The 18,322-nt window shown below is 36.2% G+C and overlaps 1 protein-coding gene across 2 annotated transcripts in view; it reads right to left on the bottom strand.

Annotated features, from left to right (window-relative positions):
- Positions 1 to 18,091, bottom strand: part of NSD1 (nuclear receptor binding SET domain protein 1) — a 197,182-nt gene extending 179,091 nt beyond the window's left edge. Inside the window, exons 1-2 of one of the 2 annotated variants that reach the window (XM_006884390.1) lie at positions 17,995 to 18,024; positions 17,165 to 17,254 (exon numbers count right to left, since the gene is read on the bottom strand). In XM_006884390.1, the coding sequence (XP_006884452.1) occupies positions 17,165 to 17,254; positions 17,995 to 18,024 (120 nt within the window). Of the gene's footprint in view, positions 1 to 17,164 lie in introns of both variants that reach the window. The other variant, XM_006884391.1, reaches the window with a different exon arrangement.
- Positions 18,092 to 18,322: the final 231 nt, after the last annotated feature.

Here is an 18,322-nt window from a genome sequence, read left to right as displayed (position 1 = left end):
TGTATGAAAAGCTGTGTGAATGAAGGACAGTGTGAAGCACAATGTATACAAACTTTGTAAGCAATCCAAAACACTTTAAATACAATAAAAAAACTTAAAAATAAAAGTTCATACTAAGACTAAATGGTTTTGTTATTTTTTTTTTAAAAAAGGTAAAGTGTGCATGTGTGTTCACTCATTTAAACAAAAAATAAATAAGGGGATGGGGTAAGTAGAAAATTAACAATAATTATGGGTGAAGAGAAAAACATATGGAGTGATTGGACAATCAGACACTGGGTTTTATAATACTACCAAACAAACTGCATTAAAGATTGACTAAAAGACAACATGCTTTGTAAACTTTCACTCAAATCACAATTTTAAAATAGCTAAAATAAAAAAAGAGAACAATCTAGGCCATGCCTACCCCTAGATCTCAAATAGGAGCCTAATCAGTCTTCTTACACTCCTTTTCATTCCTGTGCAGCAGCTACTTCCACCCGAAAAATCCTACATCAGTCCATTATTACATACTCATTTATTACCATATTGCTGCTTTTCCAGTGCCTGACACATAGTAGGCAACTCAACGACATAAATGAAGGAGGAATGAATGAATGCAATGTCCAAGTTAATGTCACCACAAAATGTACTTGCCAGTGAGCTCTGGTGGCCTAGTGGCAAGAAGCTGCACTGCAATCCCAGAGGTGAGAGGTTTGAATCAGATGCTCTGCTGGAGAAGGAGGGACAATCTCCTCCTGTACCAGTCAGATCTGATTTGACAGTACACACATGCACACACAAACAAACAAACAAACAAACAAAAACCACAAAAAAAATAAAATGTACTTGCCACAATCACTTGGAATTTAGTAATTCAGGAATAACTGCTATTATTAAGTACAAATAACTAAAGTGAAGTACTGTCCTGATATCAATACTAAAGCCATCATAAGAAACTCCAAGAACCTCATTACTACTGAGTTAATTGATTCACAGCATCCCTCCCTTAGGTTTTCAAGGCTAACCAGCTTTCTCCCTCAAGCAGCTAATGGATTTGAACCACTGGAGACACTCGGCTTTTGGTTTGCAGTATAACAAGCTATTGACTATCACTAGAGCATCTTCACAAGAAAAGAATGAACCAATAATTCTTTTATAAATAAATAAATAAATATTCACACCCCAAAGAAATATTAAAGCCATTTCTACCTGCAGATGATATAATCTTATGATGTAAAAAATGGTTAAGACATCCATTTCTGAAAATCTATTAGAATACACAAACTCAGCACGATTACAAGATTTAAAATTCATATACAAAATCCATTTGTATTTGTAGGCACCAGCAGTAAAGAATCCAAATAGAAATTAACAATTCTATTTCTAATACTACTATTACTATAACCATTCAAGTTCCTCTACTGTTCATAGGGTTTTCAAAGGACAGTTATTTAAGAAGTGGATGGCCAATCCTGCTTCCTAATCTGTCTTAATCTGGGAGCTTTATTAAAACCTGTCCATCATGGGTTAACCCTTGTGGCATTTGATATACCAGTGGCACAGGTTTCAATGTCACAGTACCCTACAAGTTATCTCACTATAGGAAACTGACAGACAAGAGATGTTTCACAGGGTTACCAATAGGCAAAATCATCATGGATGGAGAAAGACTGAAATTAACAACAACTTCATTCTACTTGGATCCACAATTAACACCACTGTTACAAGAAGTCAGGAAATCTGAACACATACTGTACTGGGAGAATCTGCAGTTATAGACCTCTCCAAATTATTGAGAACTAATGATGTCAGTTTGAGGACTAAGGTGCATCTGATTCAGGCCATAGTCTTTCTGATCACTTGCTGTGCATCTGCGAGCTGGAGAGTGAATACCAATGATGGAAGAATCATTGATGCCTTGGAGCTGTGCTGTTGGAGAAGAGAATTAAACATCCCATGGACTGACAAAAGAACGTCTTGGACAGGATGCACCCCGGGTGCTCTTTGGAGGCAAAAATGATGAGACTTCCCCTCAGACTTCCAGCATGTTGCTAGAAGTGACTATTCCTTGGAGAGATACCTGATGTTTGGAAAGGTGGAGAGTCAGCGAAGGAGAGAGAGGAAGAACTTTGACCAGATGGTTTGACACAGTGACTGCTGCAATGAGCTCTAGTGTGTCAAGAGTTGTGAGGATAGCACAGGATAGGACAGGGCTCAGATCCATTATTCACAGGGTCTCTATGGATCACACTCAACGGAACTAACAAAAATACTATCAAAAAAAGGGATTTTATCTTTTGCAGAGAGTTGTACATTGTAGACTCTCTAACACTGTTCAAGGACATTAAGTAAGATTTAAATCAATGGAAATGTATTTCAAAGACAACACTGTTAAGGTAGTGATAGGTATCAAACTACCCACCCACTGGTACTGCAGCAAATTTAACTCACAGCAACTCTCCTTCATTGTTTCCGAGGGTGAAAACTTTTTCTGAAAAAGACTATATATCCTTCATGCACAGAACGTCACCTGAAACTGGTAGGTTTGAACTGCAAACCTTTCAGTTAGCTGTCTGGCACATGAAGGAGGGCTCCTCTCATTACTCATTTTAAAAAACCAAATGCCATGAACATTCAACCAATGGTGGCATCAAATTTCAAAACCTACAAATCTTCCTAGGAAAAGACTGTCCATCTTTCTTTCACAGAGCAAATGGTGGATTCAAACTGCTTAAATTTGCAGTTAGCAGCCCAACTGCATGTACAAAATCAGCGGTTTCTTTAGTCACCAGGGAAAATGCAAACCAAACCCACAATAACTTACCACTTCATACCTACTATTTGCAGTCACAACATCAAAAGATGTGTTGCACTAAAAAAATCTGCTGTCAAGGATTTCTCCAAATTGTTAAAGAGCAATGATGTCATTTTCAAGACTAAGATACACCTGATCCAAAGCATGGTCTGTCCAATTACTTGCTATGCATCTGAAAAATGGACAATGACTAAGAGAATAATGCCTTTGAATTGTGTTGGAGAAGAGTACGGAATATCCCATGGACTGCCAAAAGAACAAACAAATTTATCTGGAAGAAAGTGCAACCAGTGTACTCCAGAACAAACAACTCTATCTTAAAGAAAGTGCAACCAGTGTACTCCAGAACAAACATACCTATCTTGAAGAAAGTGCAATCAGTGTACTCCATAGAAACAAGGATGGTGAAACTGTCTCACAGATTTTGAGTATGATGTTAGGAGGGCTCAATCCTTAAAAAAAGATATTACACTAGGAAAGGTGTAGAATCTGACAGTGACTGTAACAATGGGCTCACGTACATCAGAGATAATGAGGATGGCACAGGACAGAGCAGGGGTTTCAGTTCCATTGTCCATAGGATAGGGTTGCTATTTACATAGCTGGCTCAACAGTCATTCACTCACTGCTACTAGACAAGCCAACACACAGTTGACCCTCCAAGTTTTCAGAGGCTGTCAAACACACAGGAGGAGACTGCTCATCTTTTCTGCCCTAGCAGCTGGAGGATTCAAATGCCTGACTGTGGGTTGGAAGCACAACTCCTTGCACTAGGCCACCAGCATTCTCTTATTAGGCTATAGTCTACAGAAGACCTGCCTCTTTTTATAATTGGATCGTATTTCGGCAATGAAGTACTTATACACACTATGATATGAATGAACTTGATAAGGAAAAACCAGGTATAAAAGGCCACATAGTGTATGATTCTATTTATATAACTACCCAGAATAGGCAAACCAGAAAAAACAGTCATAGATGCCAGGATTTAGAGAAGAGATGAGATACAGGGTTTCTTGCTGAGGTGATAAATAAAAATGTTCTATATTTGACAACGGGGACAAAAACACACATCGGTAAATACATTAAAAACACTATATTCTGAGTGACTTTTATGATGTGACTTACAGCTTTATTAAAAAATATATCCACTACTAATTACAAAAGCACGTTTTAGTTTTTATTATATATTTTTAAGTTTTATTAATTTATATAAACTGATATACTGAAAAATTAATATATAAAATCATAAATGTAGGATACTACTTGTCCATGCTTCAGTAACATCAACTATAGCTTCTTGTTGCTGAGTACTGTAGAGCTGGAACCTACCCATAACTGATCCTCTAGCAGGTTTTCATAGGCAGTTAATCACAGGGGAGAAGACTGCCCAAACCACTTGCCTTTGGGATTGCAGCAAGGCTTCTTGCCACTAGGCCACCTGAGCTACCTAAAAAAATAGCTTAGAAGTTAAAAAAAGTATAGACTATTCAAATTATTCCTTTCTCTCCTCTAAGAAATCATTATTCTTATCAATGAAACTGGCATACTCGTTAGTTTATAAATACATATATAAAAAAATATATTCCAATTAGTGAAAAACTTGGCAATTCATAAAATTATGTAATTCTTCCCCAATTAATTCCAGTGGTAGAAATCCATCTTAAAGAGTTCTTTACATACACAAAATAAAATGCATAAATGTATGGCTATTACCTTTTACTAAGACAAAAAAGGCCTGTACTTGTATAACAGAACACTATCCAAGAGAAAAATAAAAATTAAAATTATGTTTTTAAAAAGAAGCCCGGAGACATAAACTATAGCATGTTGCACTGCTAACCAAAATTCTCTCTCCTACAGTTCAAACTGATTTGTGGCTCCAAAGGTGCAAGGTAGGCAGTCTTGTTAAAATTCTTAATGATAGAGGACTACTATGAATCACTATCAAGGGAATGGCAGTGGATGCTTTAAAATGTAAAGGTTTCAAAAAAAAAAAAAATGTAAAGGTTTCAAAAACAATGAAAAAAGCAAAATAAATTATTTATCTTTGTCATACAAAAAATAGTGGCCTATAAGTTAACCTAGAACGAGAGTCCAGGATGTGCTGTCATTGATTATTCATATTTTTTAGTCATATGAATATTTTTTTTCAAAAATCCATTCAGGTATATGCAAACCAATTAAAAATAAAAAAATAAACTCCAAACCATTCAGTTAAAAACCAGGTTCACTAGCTCTGCTTAAAAGCACAAACTGGTTAATTAATCTATTTTGTATACCTTCTCCTTTGATAAATTATTAATTTCTTGGTACAATGACCACCATGATAAATAACCCAAACTCATCACATTCGGTTCTGATGTAGTTTCTTCCCACAGTGCATCAGGATTAATCTGTGTAACATATGAAAAACTTCATAAAAAGTACTCAATTTTCTGCTTGATCGGATTTCCCTCTTTCTCCAACTATTCATTCTGGGACTACCATATTCTGAAGAGCCCTATGGATAGGCCTACATTGCAAAGAACTGAGATCCTCCTACAAACAAAACCCTGGACAATTATCTTGACAACAACCTCAAGAGACTCTAAACCAGAACCACCTAAACCAAGTCTCGATCCCTTATTTTATGTATGACAATTATTTATCGTTTTCAACTGTATATTTTGGGGTAATCTATTATGGAGAATAGAGAGTACCAGGAGAGCCATCTCTTCCACAGTTAAGACATTTTGTCCTCAATAATAATACTGACTACACTATATAAAAATTGTTTATCAGAGTAAGGCATAGTACTAAAATACTACAAAATCAACAAGCCTATAGCAAAATCTCTTCAATTATTTTCATGTTTGGTGAAAGGTCAGCAAAAAAGAGAAAGACTCTGAACTGATGAACTGAAACAATGGCAGACCAGAGATTGTGAGGATGGTGCAGGATCGGGCAGGGCTTCATGCTACTATACACAGGGTGGTTATCAGTAGAAGACAACACAGAAGCACCTAACTACAATAAACAGAAACTTGAACCAGTGAGAGATTACCCTAAAAAACAGATCTGACTATAACACATGAAACTTCTACTTTACAACTACCAAAACATTAAGAAAAAGTAAAATGATAATAGAAAAACAGTATTTATGTACAATGAGATTCATTTCTAAAATATACAATTAGCAAACGATATAGACAAAATGGTCACAGGAAATTATAAACTACAAACAAAACAGAAAATTATTTTCAACAATGTTGTTATTGTTATGTGCCATGGAGCCACCTGTGACTCATAGTGACCCTATGTACAACAGCCCTAAACCCTGCTCTGTCCTGTACCAATCGCACTGTCTCCAACACACACACCCCGACTACCCCAGTCACTGAATCAATCCACCTCATATAGAGTCTTCCTCTCCTGCACTGTCCCTCCACCCTACCAAGCATGTTGTCCTTCTCCAAGGACTGGTCCCTCCTTGCAACATATCCATAGTATGTCAGACAAAGCTTCAGAATCCTTGCCTCTAAGGAGCAGCCTTGTTTAACCCTCTCCAGGTTGAACCTGTTCATTTTCTTAACAGTCCATAGTATATTCAATACTCTTCTCCAGCACCAGAGTTCAAAGGCATCAATTCTCCTTCTATCCTCCCTAGTCACTGTCCAGCTCTAACGTATAGTTAAGTGACTGCAAAGACCATGGCATGTATCAGGCACACCTTAGTCCCCACAGTGACACCACTGCTCTTCAATACTTTGGAGAAGTCCTTAAAATAAAGTTGAATACCTCGCAATATTTATGTTGGTAGTGGTGGTGGTGCTGATTCCTAGTAACACTATGCGTTCACAGGGTGAAATGGAACACATCCTGTGCCATCCTTAGACTATTTGCTGCTCTCAAAGCCACTACTACAGCCACTGTGTCAATATGTCTTGTCAAGGGTCTTCCTTTTTTTCCCATTGATCCTGTTTCACTAAGCATGATGCCCTCTAAGGAAAGTCTTCATTCTTTTTTCTAAGGAGGATTCTTGGGTGTACTTCTTCTGAGACCTCTGTTCTTCTTTTGAAAATCCATGATAGAGTGTCAATTCAAAGACATCAATCCTTCTTTTGGTTATATACTCATTTAATTAAAAAAAAATCTTTAGAAAATACCTATGAACATCTAATACTATTCTACTTTTGAAGTATATGCCAGTTTACAATTGTGCAAAATGGATAATCATTTTGAAAAGACTTATGAAAGTTGGTATATCAAGAGTCACAAAATACTATAACCCTTAATTCCACTACTAGCATTTATCCTTAAGAATTTCACAGCTATTACTATGAAACTGATAAAGTACTTAATCAAGACTTTTTTTTTACAGCTATAGTATCTACTTCCCCAAATAACTGATTTCAAAAGTTTAATTATCTACATTGTAACATTATGCCCCAAAGCTCTACTGTTTAAAGCCAGTTAAAATGCAGAACTTTATTATCTCTCAACCAATTCTGCAATTCTTTACAGATAATGATGGATATGTTGTTCCTAGATACAACAATTATAAAAAGGGATTCAATGCATTTTCAATTGAACAATGTTACATGTCTTTAGACGTAAAATTCTGATGTCAATTAGTATGATACTGACGTCTGTTATTTTCATTGGGCAAAGCTCTAACCTTCACTTTGTCTACTTTCACCAGGGAGTCCCAACAGATCCAATTACAGCATCAAGAGAAATTAGAGAGGACATGGGGAATATATGCTCATAATTTACAAAAAGACTACCTTTAGGATCTTCCTAGTATATGAGGGACTATCATATAACCAGTAATTATTTTTAATTTAATCTAATGTGTAAATATAATTGTTCTTTCTCCAGAAAAAAATTCTAACCTTCTGGCAGTCTTTATTTTTTTTTCCTTTTCAGTCTCTAATAGATCATTCTGATATTTTATGTAAGGTCACTAGAGAGTTAAAAAAAAAAAAAACCCTTCAGAAGTATTCATAATCTCATTTAATATGGTAAACAAAAATGAAAATCTGTCCCCATTTATTAAAGGCAAATCACAAGTATGACATTACTGATTCTCTACCACCCAAGAGAAAGCAATATTTAAACATCTACTTGCTTTCTATTAAGCTATTAAAAAGAAAGAACCATCAGACATCTGTCAGTTTCATTTTACTTGAATACACAGTATCCATGAGAAGCCTGTCAAGAAAATAAACATATTCCAATGGACAAATCTCCTGCAAAACGTATTTCAACCCACCTCAACTTCTAAAAACATCACTGCTCTTAAGCTGGGTGACAGAGCAGAACCACTCTATTGAATATCCAAAGCTTTAATCTGTACAGAAATAGATGGCCTCATCTTTCTCCCAAGAAGTGGGCAGTGGGTTTGAAATAGTGACATTTCAGTTAATAGCTGAGCACTTAATTACCATGGTGCCTCTTTAAAGTGTAAAAAAGTTAAAGACTGAGGTGCACCTGATGAAGTCATGATGTTTTCATAAGCTTGCAAAAGCTGGACAATGAAGAAGGAAGATAGAAAAATGAATGCCTTTAAATTATGGTATTAGCAAAGAATATTAACTAGATCATGTCTTGGAAGTCCAGCCAGAGTACTCCTTAGAATCAGGGTTGCCAAGATGGCTTCTCACATACTTTTAACACTTAGCAGGACAGACCAGTCCCTAGAGAAGGACAACATTCTTGGTAAAGTAGGTGGTCAGCAAAAAAAGAGGAAGATTTTCAATGACATGGACTGACACACAGGTTGCAACAAGGAGCTCAAATAGAATGATGGCACAGGGTGGGGCAGTGCTGTACACAATGCTGCCATGAGTTGGAGTAGGCTTGATAACACCTAATTACAACAACTACAAAAAATGCTGTGTGCCATCAAGTCAGAAATGACTCAGAGCTGACATTCCATTGGATTTTTCAGAGGATATAAACAGCACTGGAGGAGACAGAAACTGCCTGTCTTTTCTTCCAAGGAAGATGAATGCTGGCGGATGTGAACCACCTGCTGAGTGGCTCCTAACCCACTATTCCACAGAAGTTCCCTAAAACTAATGTACAGCATCTTAAAAATATAAAAACTCACTGCCAGGAAACTCTGGTGGCCTAGTGGCAAGCTGCACTGCAATCCCAGAGGCTCGCAGTTCGAATCCAGCAGATGCTCTGCTGGAAAAGGAGAGACAATCTCCTGTACCAGTCAGATCCCATTTGACTGTACACACACACAAAAATAATACAAATTCTTTAAAAAAAAAATGTTTAAAAAACCCAACTGAGAACCAAGAAAAAAAAAAAAACCAAAAAAAACCCAACTGATTGCCATCAGGTCGATTCTAATTAACTGATATCCTCTATCAAGCTTCAGAGACTACAAATCTTATAGAAGAATGTCTATCTTCTAGAGGTGCTTGTGGATTAAAACTGCTCATCTTTACATTAGCATCACAAGTAATGCCCTAAGCCACTAGAGCTCTCAAAATTCAGTAATATTAGAAAATGGACAAGATTTTTACGAATATAGAAATTACAAGTGTACATACAAAAAAATGTTCACCACTGTTAGTCATCAGTGAAATGCAAATTAAGATAGGAAGATATCACGTAATCTAGAGGGGAATTGTTGCTGTTGTAGTCAAGTAGCATCAAGAGAATTCCAACTCCCAGTAATCCTATGTATAGTAGCATGAAACCCTTCCATACATTGTGGCATCCTCACAATCTCCACTGCAGTCCACTACTGCAATCACTATGGAAGGTCTTCCTCTTTCATGGACCTCCTACCTTTCCAAGCATAATGTCCTCTCAGAAAAACTGGCCTCTCCTGACAATTTGCCCAAAGTATGAGAGTCAATCTCACAAATGCTTATCTACAACTCATGTGAAACTGCCCCACAGTGATTTCTTTACTAAAACCTTTACAGAAACATCACCAAGTCTTTCTGCTATGAAGCTGTAGAGTGCATTCAAACTTCCAACCTTTCAGTGATCAACTGAGTGCTTAATCACTGCATCAAGGTCTTTATTATATTTCTGGTATAATAGCACACTATTAAAATACTGACTTTATTCAGTATCTTTGTCAGCATGTTAAGGAAGTCTTTTCATATAAACACGAAGACAAACCTCCATTCTTTTTTTCTATTATTAAAATTTTAAAGGACATCGCTGGATTTTCACATGCAGTTGTAACAATAGAGCTCCCTGTACACTTTATCTGTTTTCCCTTAATGGTAACATTTGAGAAAAATATCTCATATCAAACCTGGATACAGACATTGATAGAATCCAACAATCTTAAGTGTTTCATTTTAACTTATATGTATATGAACACATACACACATTTTTACATTATTACTTCCTTTACAGATTTGTATATCTGCCAGCACAGTAGAGACACTAATTATTCCTGTTGCACTTTCATAGCCCCATCCATCTGCTATTAATAAGTCCGGTACCCCAAGCTATCCTTTGTTTTTAAAATTTTGTTCATTTCAAAAGTATCCATTTTATAAGTTATATAACAAATTATAAATGGAATTTACAGTATATAACTTTTTGAGACTGACTTTACCATGCAGCTTAATTCCTTATGACTCATTGAAGTTATCATTTGTATCACTAATTCCTTATTAATAAGTAACATTACACATGTAGCCTTGTCTGAGTAGTCCTAGTTAGTACTTAGCTGCTAACCAAAGGTTGGTAATATGAGCCTGTTGAGTGATTCTGTAGGGAAAAAAAAGCCTGGTAAACTGCTTGCATAAAGATTACAGCCAAGAAAACCCAGTTGTGTTGTTCTGTCACACAAGGCCACTATAAATCAGTAATCAAGAGTAGTCTATGTATCAGGTGAACTATGCTATGAAACTAAATTTATACATACAGAAAACTTCTATTGTGAGTGATTAAGAATCAAAATAAAGATATTTATTTATATATATATAAATAAACATATATACATATAAAAAAATGTCTGTAAGTAAAGAGATTTTTCATGGGGTTTTTTAACACTAAGGAGTTATTACTTTCCTAATCTAAAAATTAAAAAGGGCATCATCAATTTCTTCAAATTTCATCCTCTCCACTGCATCGTTGTTTTTTTTTGCGTAAAATAACAGGCTGATCAGGATTCATCATTTTAATCAGTCCATATAAGAATCCTGATCAAAAGAAATTCAGCAGAGGGAGCACTGGTGTCCTAGTGGCAAGAAGTTGTGCTGCAATCCTGAAGGCACGCAGTTCAGATCCACCAGATGCTCCGCTGGAGAAGGAGAGGCAATCTCCTCCTGTGCCAGTCAGATCCCACAGTACACAAGGAAAAAAAATAATTAAGCAGAAAACGAGAATATACTCTGAGGGGCTTTGAAACAGAAGATTCCACTAGAATAAGATGTCAGCCTGTTTCTTTTATGCAAAATGAGTGATGCAATGGAGAGAGGATGATACAAAGAAAATAAGACACATCAACAAAGAGAACGGGAGGAGTATAAAAACAGAACTGCTGAGATCGTAGGTGGAGAAGACTTGAATCTTTTCTCTCAGGTATCAACACTACAACCCTTAGGTATCACCCTCTCCTTTTCTTCATTCCTCAAATTGAATTTCCAATTTTTTTGCGTACAATCCAAGCAATCCCAAAAGGTACAAAAAATTTTCTCACTCTGACATTTTTTGGATTTACCTCCCTTCCTTCCAGTACAGACACCAGTTTCTTAACTTCCCAAACAAACATTCCCAAATACCGATTTTATCACTGTTATTTCTTAGCTGAAGTTCTTCCAGGGCTCCTCCTAAATCCTATCACATAACCCAAAAGCCTTATTATCTGACTACACCCTTCCTACTCAACCAATCCAAAGCAAGTATCCTCTGAAAACACCATACTCATTTAATTCACATCTAAATATAGTATCCTTCTACAGCTAATTAAACACAACTAAGGTAAATTCAAATTTCTTGAAATCCTGAGTACCCTACATTTCATTCACCTCTCTACTCAATTTCTTCCCCACACATAGTCAATTTCTTAACGACTCAAACATCCACTGCACAGGTATTTTTCTGAATCCTTAAGACTATACAGAGTAACAAATATTTAAAATGCAAAAAACCTTCCTTTTAAAAAGTGGTCAGTTTACAAAAATCTCTATTCAAACATTCATGTCATGGATAGTCCATTCTTCATCTAATAAAGCAGCCTCAAATTATTATTACAATGCACATCAATTATAAAGCAAATCTGAAAATAAATGGAAAAAGAACCATTCTAATTACAGACAAGAAAAAGGTGATCTAGGACAAACTAATAGAGAAAATGACAAGAATGATAAGGAGCTTCAAAAATTATTTCGAAAACATTCATGAATCAAAAATATGAGTAAGGAGCAACAATTTCAAAAATTACTACGTGACGTGGGAGAGCTTTATGCTGAGTGAACTCAGTTCCATAAGAATAAATACTGTGTAAGACCATTATTGTAGAAATAGATAACAAGGAAAATGTGCATTGGGATCCAAAGAGGAAAGGGATGGGATCTGAGGAGAGAGGACAAGAAGGGGGGTAATCATAGGGCTGCACAATTTAGTAGTAGGTGGAGGGAGGGAAGGGTAAAGGAAATGGGGAAGATTCGGTGGGAACCTGGGAAGACAGGATAATGGTGGGCAAAGTTCAATGATGATTCTATAAAACATAATGAATGGGAATAATTGTATGAAACACAATGTGAATGAAGGATAGTGTGGAACAAATGCATATAAACTTTGCAAGCAATCAATATACAATAAAAAATATTTTAAAAAATAAAGGATGTGTACCCTCATTTTACTATTAAAAAAAAAAGAATTATGAGTGGCATGATGGGGGAAGCTGAGTGAGGAATTACGTGAATTCCCACCATACTCTTCTTTGGAACACATTTTATATCTTCTACAATTAATATTTTTAAAGAGAATCCTAAACTAAGTAAGACCTCATATACTTTTTATTTATAATCTTTATTTTATACTAGTTTACTTATAAAGTGTGTACACATGACCTTAAATATTTTTATAAAATTTACATTATGATCATAATGATAAATTGGACCATAAATGTTCTCTCTACACTGTACAATTTATCTGAACTTTCTAAATATTCATTTGATTCCTTATAACAAAAAGGTGCAATAACCAAAATTTTTAAGGAAAACTTTATTATAATTTTTAATTTCATCTTTCAATATAAAATCTAAGTAAACCTTTTCTCTCCATTTACATGTGAAACTGTAGTCCCTGTTACAAGCAAATTCATTTTTAGTGCTGTTGATTTTTGTTCCTTTAGATAAAAACAGACCACAAGTACACCTTGTCAAGAGCTTGGATGTTATAGTTGCACCTCTCTATCCATTTGAATCCATCAGCAGCTCTTCTGTGTTACTAACATCCTCAGAAACCCAATGGAGGTTTAGCTATGAGTTGGTACAAACTCAATGGCAATGAGAATGTGCACTATGCATATGAGATCATCCTACCATTACCTTCCTCCTAAAAAACTGATAATCTCCAAATAGTCTAAGTTCTCCATAAAAAAAAGCCTAGTGAGAAAGAGTAAAGAACCAAAATAACTGCTGCAAATTAGTGCAGGGAGCTGATGAGGAGTTGCATCAAGCCCAGGAAAAGAAATGTCAGTGTGACCTTCAATGTTCACAAGAAAAGTCAAGATAATCTAATACACAGATAATTCTTTCAGAATTTCATTCAGTCTTGTCTTCAGTGATTTTCAAGTGCCTTAAAGGATGGCGTATGTTTTTTACTTTAAGATCGCATAAAACAATCCAGATTCAAGCACTTAATAAACTATAAATTACTTCCTGCTTGAAATTTAGGGTACTAAGACCCACCTTAAGATTTCATCAAATACCTATTATTTAAAAAGATGCAGGTTGGGGAGCTCTGGTGGCCTGGTGGCAAGGAGCTGCAACTACAATCCCAGAGGCGAAGGAGGGACAATCTCCTCCTGTACCAGTCAGATCTGATTTGACAGTACACTCACACAAAAATAATAAAATAAAATAAAAATAAATAATTTTAAAATTAAAAAAAAAAGATGCAGGTTTAGTACTACGAAGAAATTATAAAGTGTCAATCCAATTAAGTACCAAAGAATCAGATCAGGATCCTAAACTAATAATGATTCCTTTTCATATCTATCAGAAACTCCAGCAAGTTGTCCAGGCTTTGAAATGCACAGGAGGCAAGGGTCCATCTTTCTCTCTTGGAGCCACTAATGGATTCAAACCACTAGAGAGGCAGCCTTTGGGTTAGTAGTGCAACTCCCTATGAACTACTTCACCAGAGGCTCCCCAACTATGATAATTTGTTCATATCATCACACAGAGAAAATAAAGAGCACATGAGGATAAACTGAAGATACTGTTCATTCATGAAAGGCAACAGTCTGTGGATACACAAAACAGCCAATATACTTTTAAATTACTTGTGCTTCTCTAATTCTAGAGAATATTAATAAACCTCCAAAAATTTTATTCTATCATATTACAGAAAAAACCAAACCTACAACATCTACACAAAAATTTCTGAGCAGCTTTCCAATCCTGAACAAATAATCCAATCCAGACTAGTACTCTTTTCCTACTGTGTTAATGAATTTATGAACTTGTATCAACTGTAAAGTAGCTAATTTATATATGGCTAAAGTGCTCAGCAGCAACAGAAAGGGTTCCAAGACACCAGCAGCTTCCTAATCAAAACATGTGGCTTTCTGTTTCCATTAATATTTACAGACAGTGTTTAAAATCTTATGGGACAGTTTTATTCTAGGGGAGCTGTGGAAATAACTGAGTAGCAATGGGTTTAGGTTTTGGGATTAACTATGAAGTCTTGCGTGTATTAACATTGTGTCAATCTTTAAAAATTCCAATAGTGAAGACTTCATCTTACTATGGGTAAGTTGTCTGACAGAAGGTACCATTCCCTGGGGGAGGTTATCATGCTTGGCAGAGGGTCATCAAAAGTGGAAGACTCTCAGAGAGTAACACAGTAACTGCAATAATGAGCTCAAACATAGCAAAACTATAAGGAAAGCACAGGGCTGTGCAGTGTTTCTCTTCGTGTACATAAGTTGACTGAAAGAGAATCAAGTAAGTGACATCTAATAATAACGCCACTGCTGACCACTGCAACTCATGGTGACCCCCCACTTGGTTTCTGAGGCTGTAAATCTCTTTAGGAGCCCACTGCTCATCTTTCAGGAAGCAGCTGGTAGATTCAAACCATCAACCTATAGGTTAGCAGTCTCACACATTATGCACCATTATAGTAGATCTCCTTAACAACAATAAAGAATTATTTTTAACTACAACTTTCCCAAGTTATGCTGTTTAGTTAAATTTATATTCCACTTTAAGTTTTCAGTTAAAAAATATAAAAAAAGGTGTAAATAAAATGAGTTTCAATTACAACCCTGAAACAAAAGTCCTGAAAAAAATACACTTAAGTCCATGATGTCTTTGGCACTTTATATTTTCTTCCTGAAAACTTTTTTCTGCACTTGAAGTTGGTAACTCCCATTGAAGGTGAATACACCATCTAGAAGAAATACTAATATTTTCTAATTCTTTTAAACAGAAGTTTATTTTCTTACAGTTTGTTGCTGTTATGTGCTGTTGAGTTAATACCAACTCATAGCTGATCCTCCAGCTGGTTTTCAGAGACTGTAAATCATTAAAGAGGAGACTGCCCACATTGCTTCCACTGAGCAACTTGTGGATTCAAGCTACATTCCTTTGAGTTGATAGTGCAACTTACCACTAAGCTGCCAGAGCTCCTATTTTCCAATACTTTTTTTTTTAAGAGAGATCTGGCTTGTACTTTTTCCAAAGCATATATGTTTGTTCTGTTGGCAGTCCTTCAGATACGACTTTCAGTGCTCTTCTCCAACACAATAAGCTAAAGACACCAACTTTTTGTTATCTTTATTCATTCTCCAGCTCTCAGATACACTGCAAATGGTTGGAAAGACATGGTCTTAGGCCTAAAATTTACTAAACTAGAAGTCAAACCAGAGTCCTATTTTCCAATTTTTAACCAAATCAAATATGCTGCCATTTCTGTGATGAGAACCTGACCTGAGTGGATTTAAATTTCTATTTGTACACTCCTAGAGAAGCATCTGCTTCCATTCTTAGATCAAGATTTTCATGTGAAAACAAAGATAAAAGCACATGTATGTAAAGTAAGTTTCAATGTAAACTCAAGAGAAAGGAGTTCTCTAAACTGCCAATTGATTTTCAAAACATTCTTTCCACCTTAATAACACCAACCTCTAGCAGAGACTAAAAGAGACCCCTACAATGAATTTCTTAAACCTGCAATCACCAAGCTAAGAAACCAAGGAGTACTAAAGCATATTTAAAATATGAATCAACAGGAAAAAAAGCAGCACACCCACATTCTCCCTCTCTAACTTCAAAGAACATTCAGGTCTAAATGGTAAAGTAAATGCTAATATCCTCAAAACCACCACCACATACTACTCTTTTTCTTCTAATAAAGACTTAATATAGTATCTCACAGATATGTTTTGGCTCTCAAAAAAAAAAAGCAGATTCGAATCAAATGCTTAAAGCTGAAAAGAACCTTTGAACTATCAAGTAGTTTCAGATTTTAGAGGAAGAGGCTGAATGAAGCCGCTAACTAAAGACAGTCAAAAACTGCTATGTAAGTTCAAACAGAAGACAACCCTCTAACAAGACTGCCCAACACTATTAAAAATAACAACTCAAATTAGGTTTTCTATGTATACAAATTACCACACATATATACACACTACAAAATGAAAGACTAAGATTCAAAATCAATTCTGATGGTGCCAGTTATTTAAAAGCACAAGCTGCTGTACACAACAGGTCATTCTGAAAATTCAGCCTTAAATATGACTAACTTTCAAGAATGTAACCTTTCTCATCTTACAATGTTTGTGTAAAATACACTTCCTACCTTCAAGAGGTAACCTCAGAAAACTAAGCCACGCTTTACACAGTAACAAGTAATAAATCTGTTCACTTTCACTAAGAAAACCTGCAGGCCAGTGCCCACTCTTTAAAGTTTAAAAAACATACACCACCTCCATCTTGAAAACTGTACTCTGGATGCTTAAAAGTTTCCAATTCAGCCAGGAATAATAAAGTAAAACTGAAAATGACCAAACTGATAAGAAATTAAAAATCAATGTAAAATTTCCCCAAAAAACTTTTTAATTGTAAACTGATAAGCAATTAAATATCAATTAGTTCTTTAAGTTGCCTGTATATATACATTTATGTATATATTTAAGTTGTACCAAAAACTGCTTACAAATGGCAACTCCTGTGAAGTAGATGATGATGAAGTTCCAGGTAATTCTAGCATGTTTCCTAATGTACTGGTACTGGATTCTGGATCATCCTGAAAAGATAAATTTATTGAGTTTAATTGCTCTTCTACGGAAACGTTTGTATCTCCTAGTGAAAAGGGGGCAGGGAGAAGGGCTGTATTTTCACTGCTGCCGTCCACTTCATTTCTTTGCTTATTTTTCTGCGTTTCAGTTTGAGGAGCTAATGGCAAGAATGGTGATTTGACTGCACCGGGTCTACTCTCTGATGTGCTGTCTTGGTCACTTCCCACGGCCACTTCTACACCATTCTCTGATTTAGGCTCATAATTGCAGGAGGCATTGGTCTGAGTTTCCTCAATGATCTCCTCTATACTCTCATCCTCTGTGACTGGCTGTTCTGGGTCCATTTCAGAATCTACATCTGCATCGTCCACACAAGTAAAATTCTCAAAGTGCAGAAAACCATTCTTGATAGTCTTTGTTACTTTTACCTGGAGTTCAGGGGAGTTATTACAAGAGGGTTCCTGTTTCATAGGAAGTGCTGTTGGACCACCGGGACTCAAGGAAGTGCAAACAACTGGCGACTGAGCTCTTGAATCACTTTTTTCAGGGTCTTGAAAGGATTCTGATCCATCAGCAGACCCATTTAAATATTCTACATTGATCATGGAGGCCAAATCCTGTAGTCTCCGCAGTGGAATGTAACAAGATGGAGAATCTTGTCCATAAGCATTTTGGGATGTTCCACTGGCAGTCGGTAACTGCATAGTACACCCATTAAGTGGCTCAGAAAAATTGGATTGACCATTACCGAAAGGGCTATCCTTGTCTTCTGGGGCATCTAAATTCACTGGATTGGAAAAAGGCAGCAGACAATTTCTTCTGGGTAGTTCACAGGTCTGATCCATCCTGTGCTGGCATCAACCTGAAATCCAAAAAAAATACTAATTAATTCGAGTTAACGGATCAGTTGGCTTCTCTCTTCAAAATGGCAGCCACTCAAGGCCTAGTGGCCTCGATGCCTTTCTGCTGCACTTCCATGAGCGGAAAAAGTTCCCGTGGCTGACGATGGAAAAATGGCCTCAGTGAGCCTCTACAAACTCCATCTTCCAGAAGCAGGGCAGAGCTTGCCACATGGA

Source organism: Elephantulus edwardii, unplaced genomic scaffold, assembly GCF_000299155.1.
Source record: "Elephantulus edwardii isolate Elephantulus edwardi_28Jun2011 unplaced genomic scaffold, EleEdw1.0 scaffold00033, whole genome shotgun sequence".
NCBI lineage: Eukaryota > Metazoa > Chordata > Mammalia > Macroscelidea > Macroscelididae > Elephantulus > Elephantulus edwardii.
Note: the sequence above shows the minus strand (reverse complement) of the source record. Positions and strands in the feature narration are given on the sequence as shown.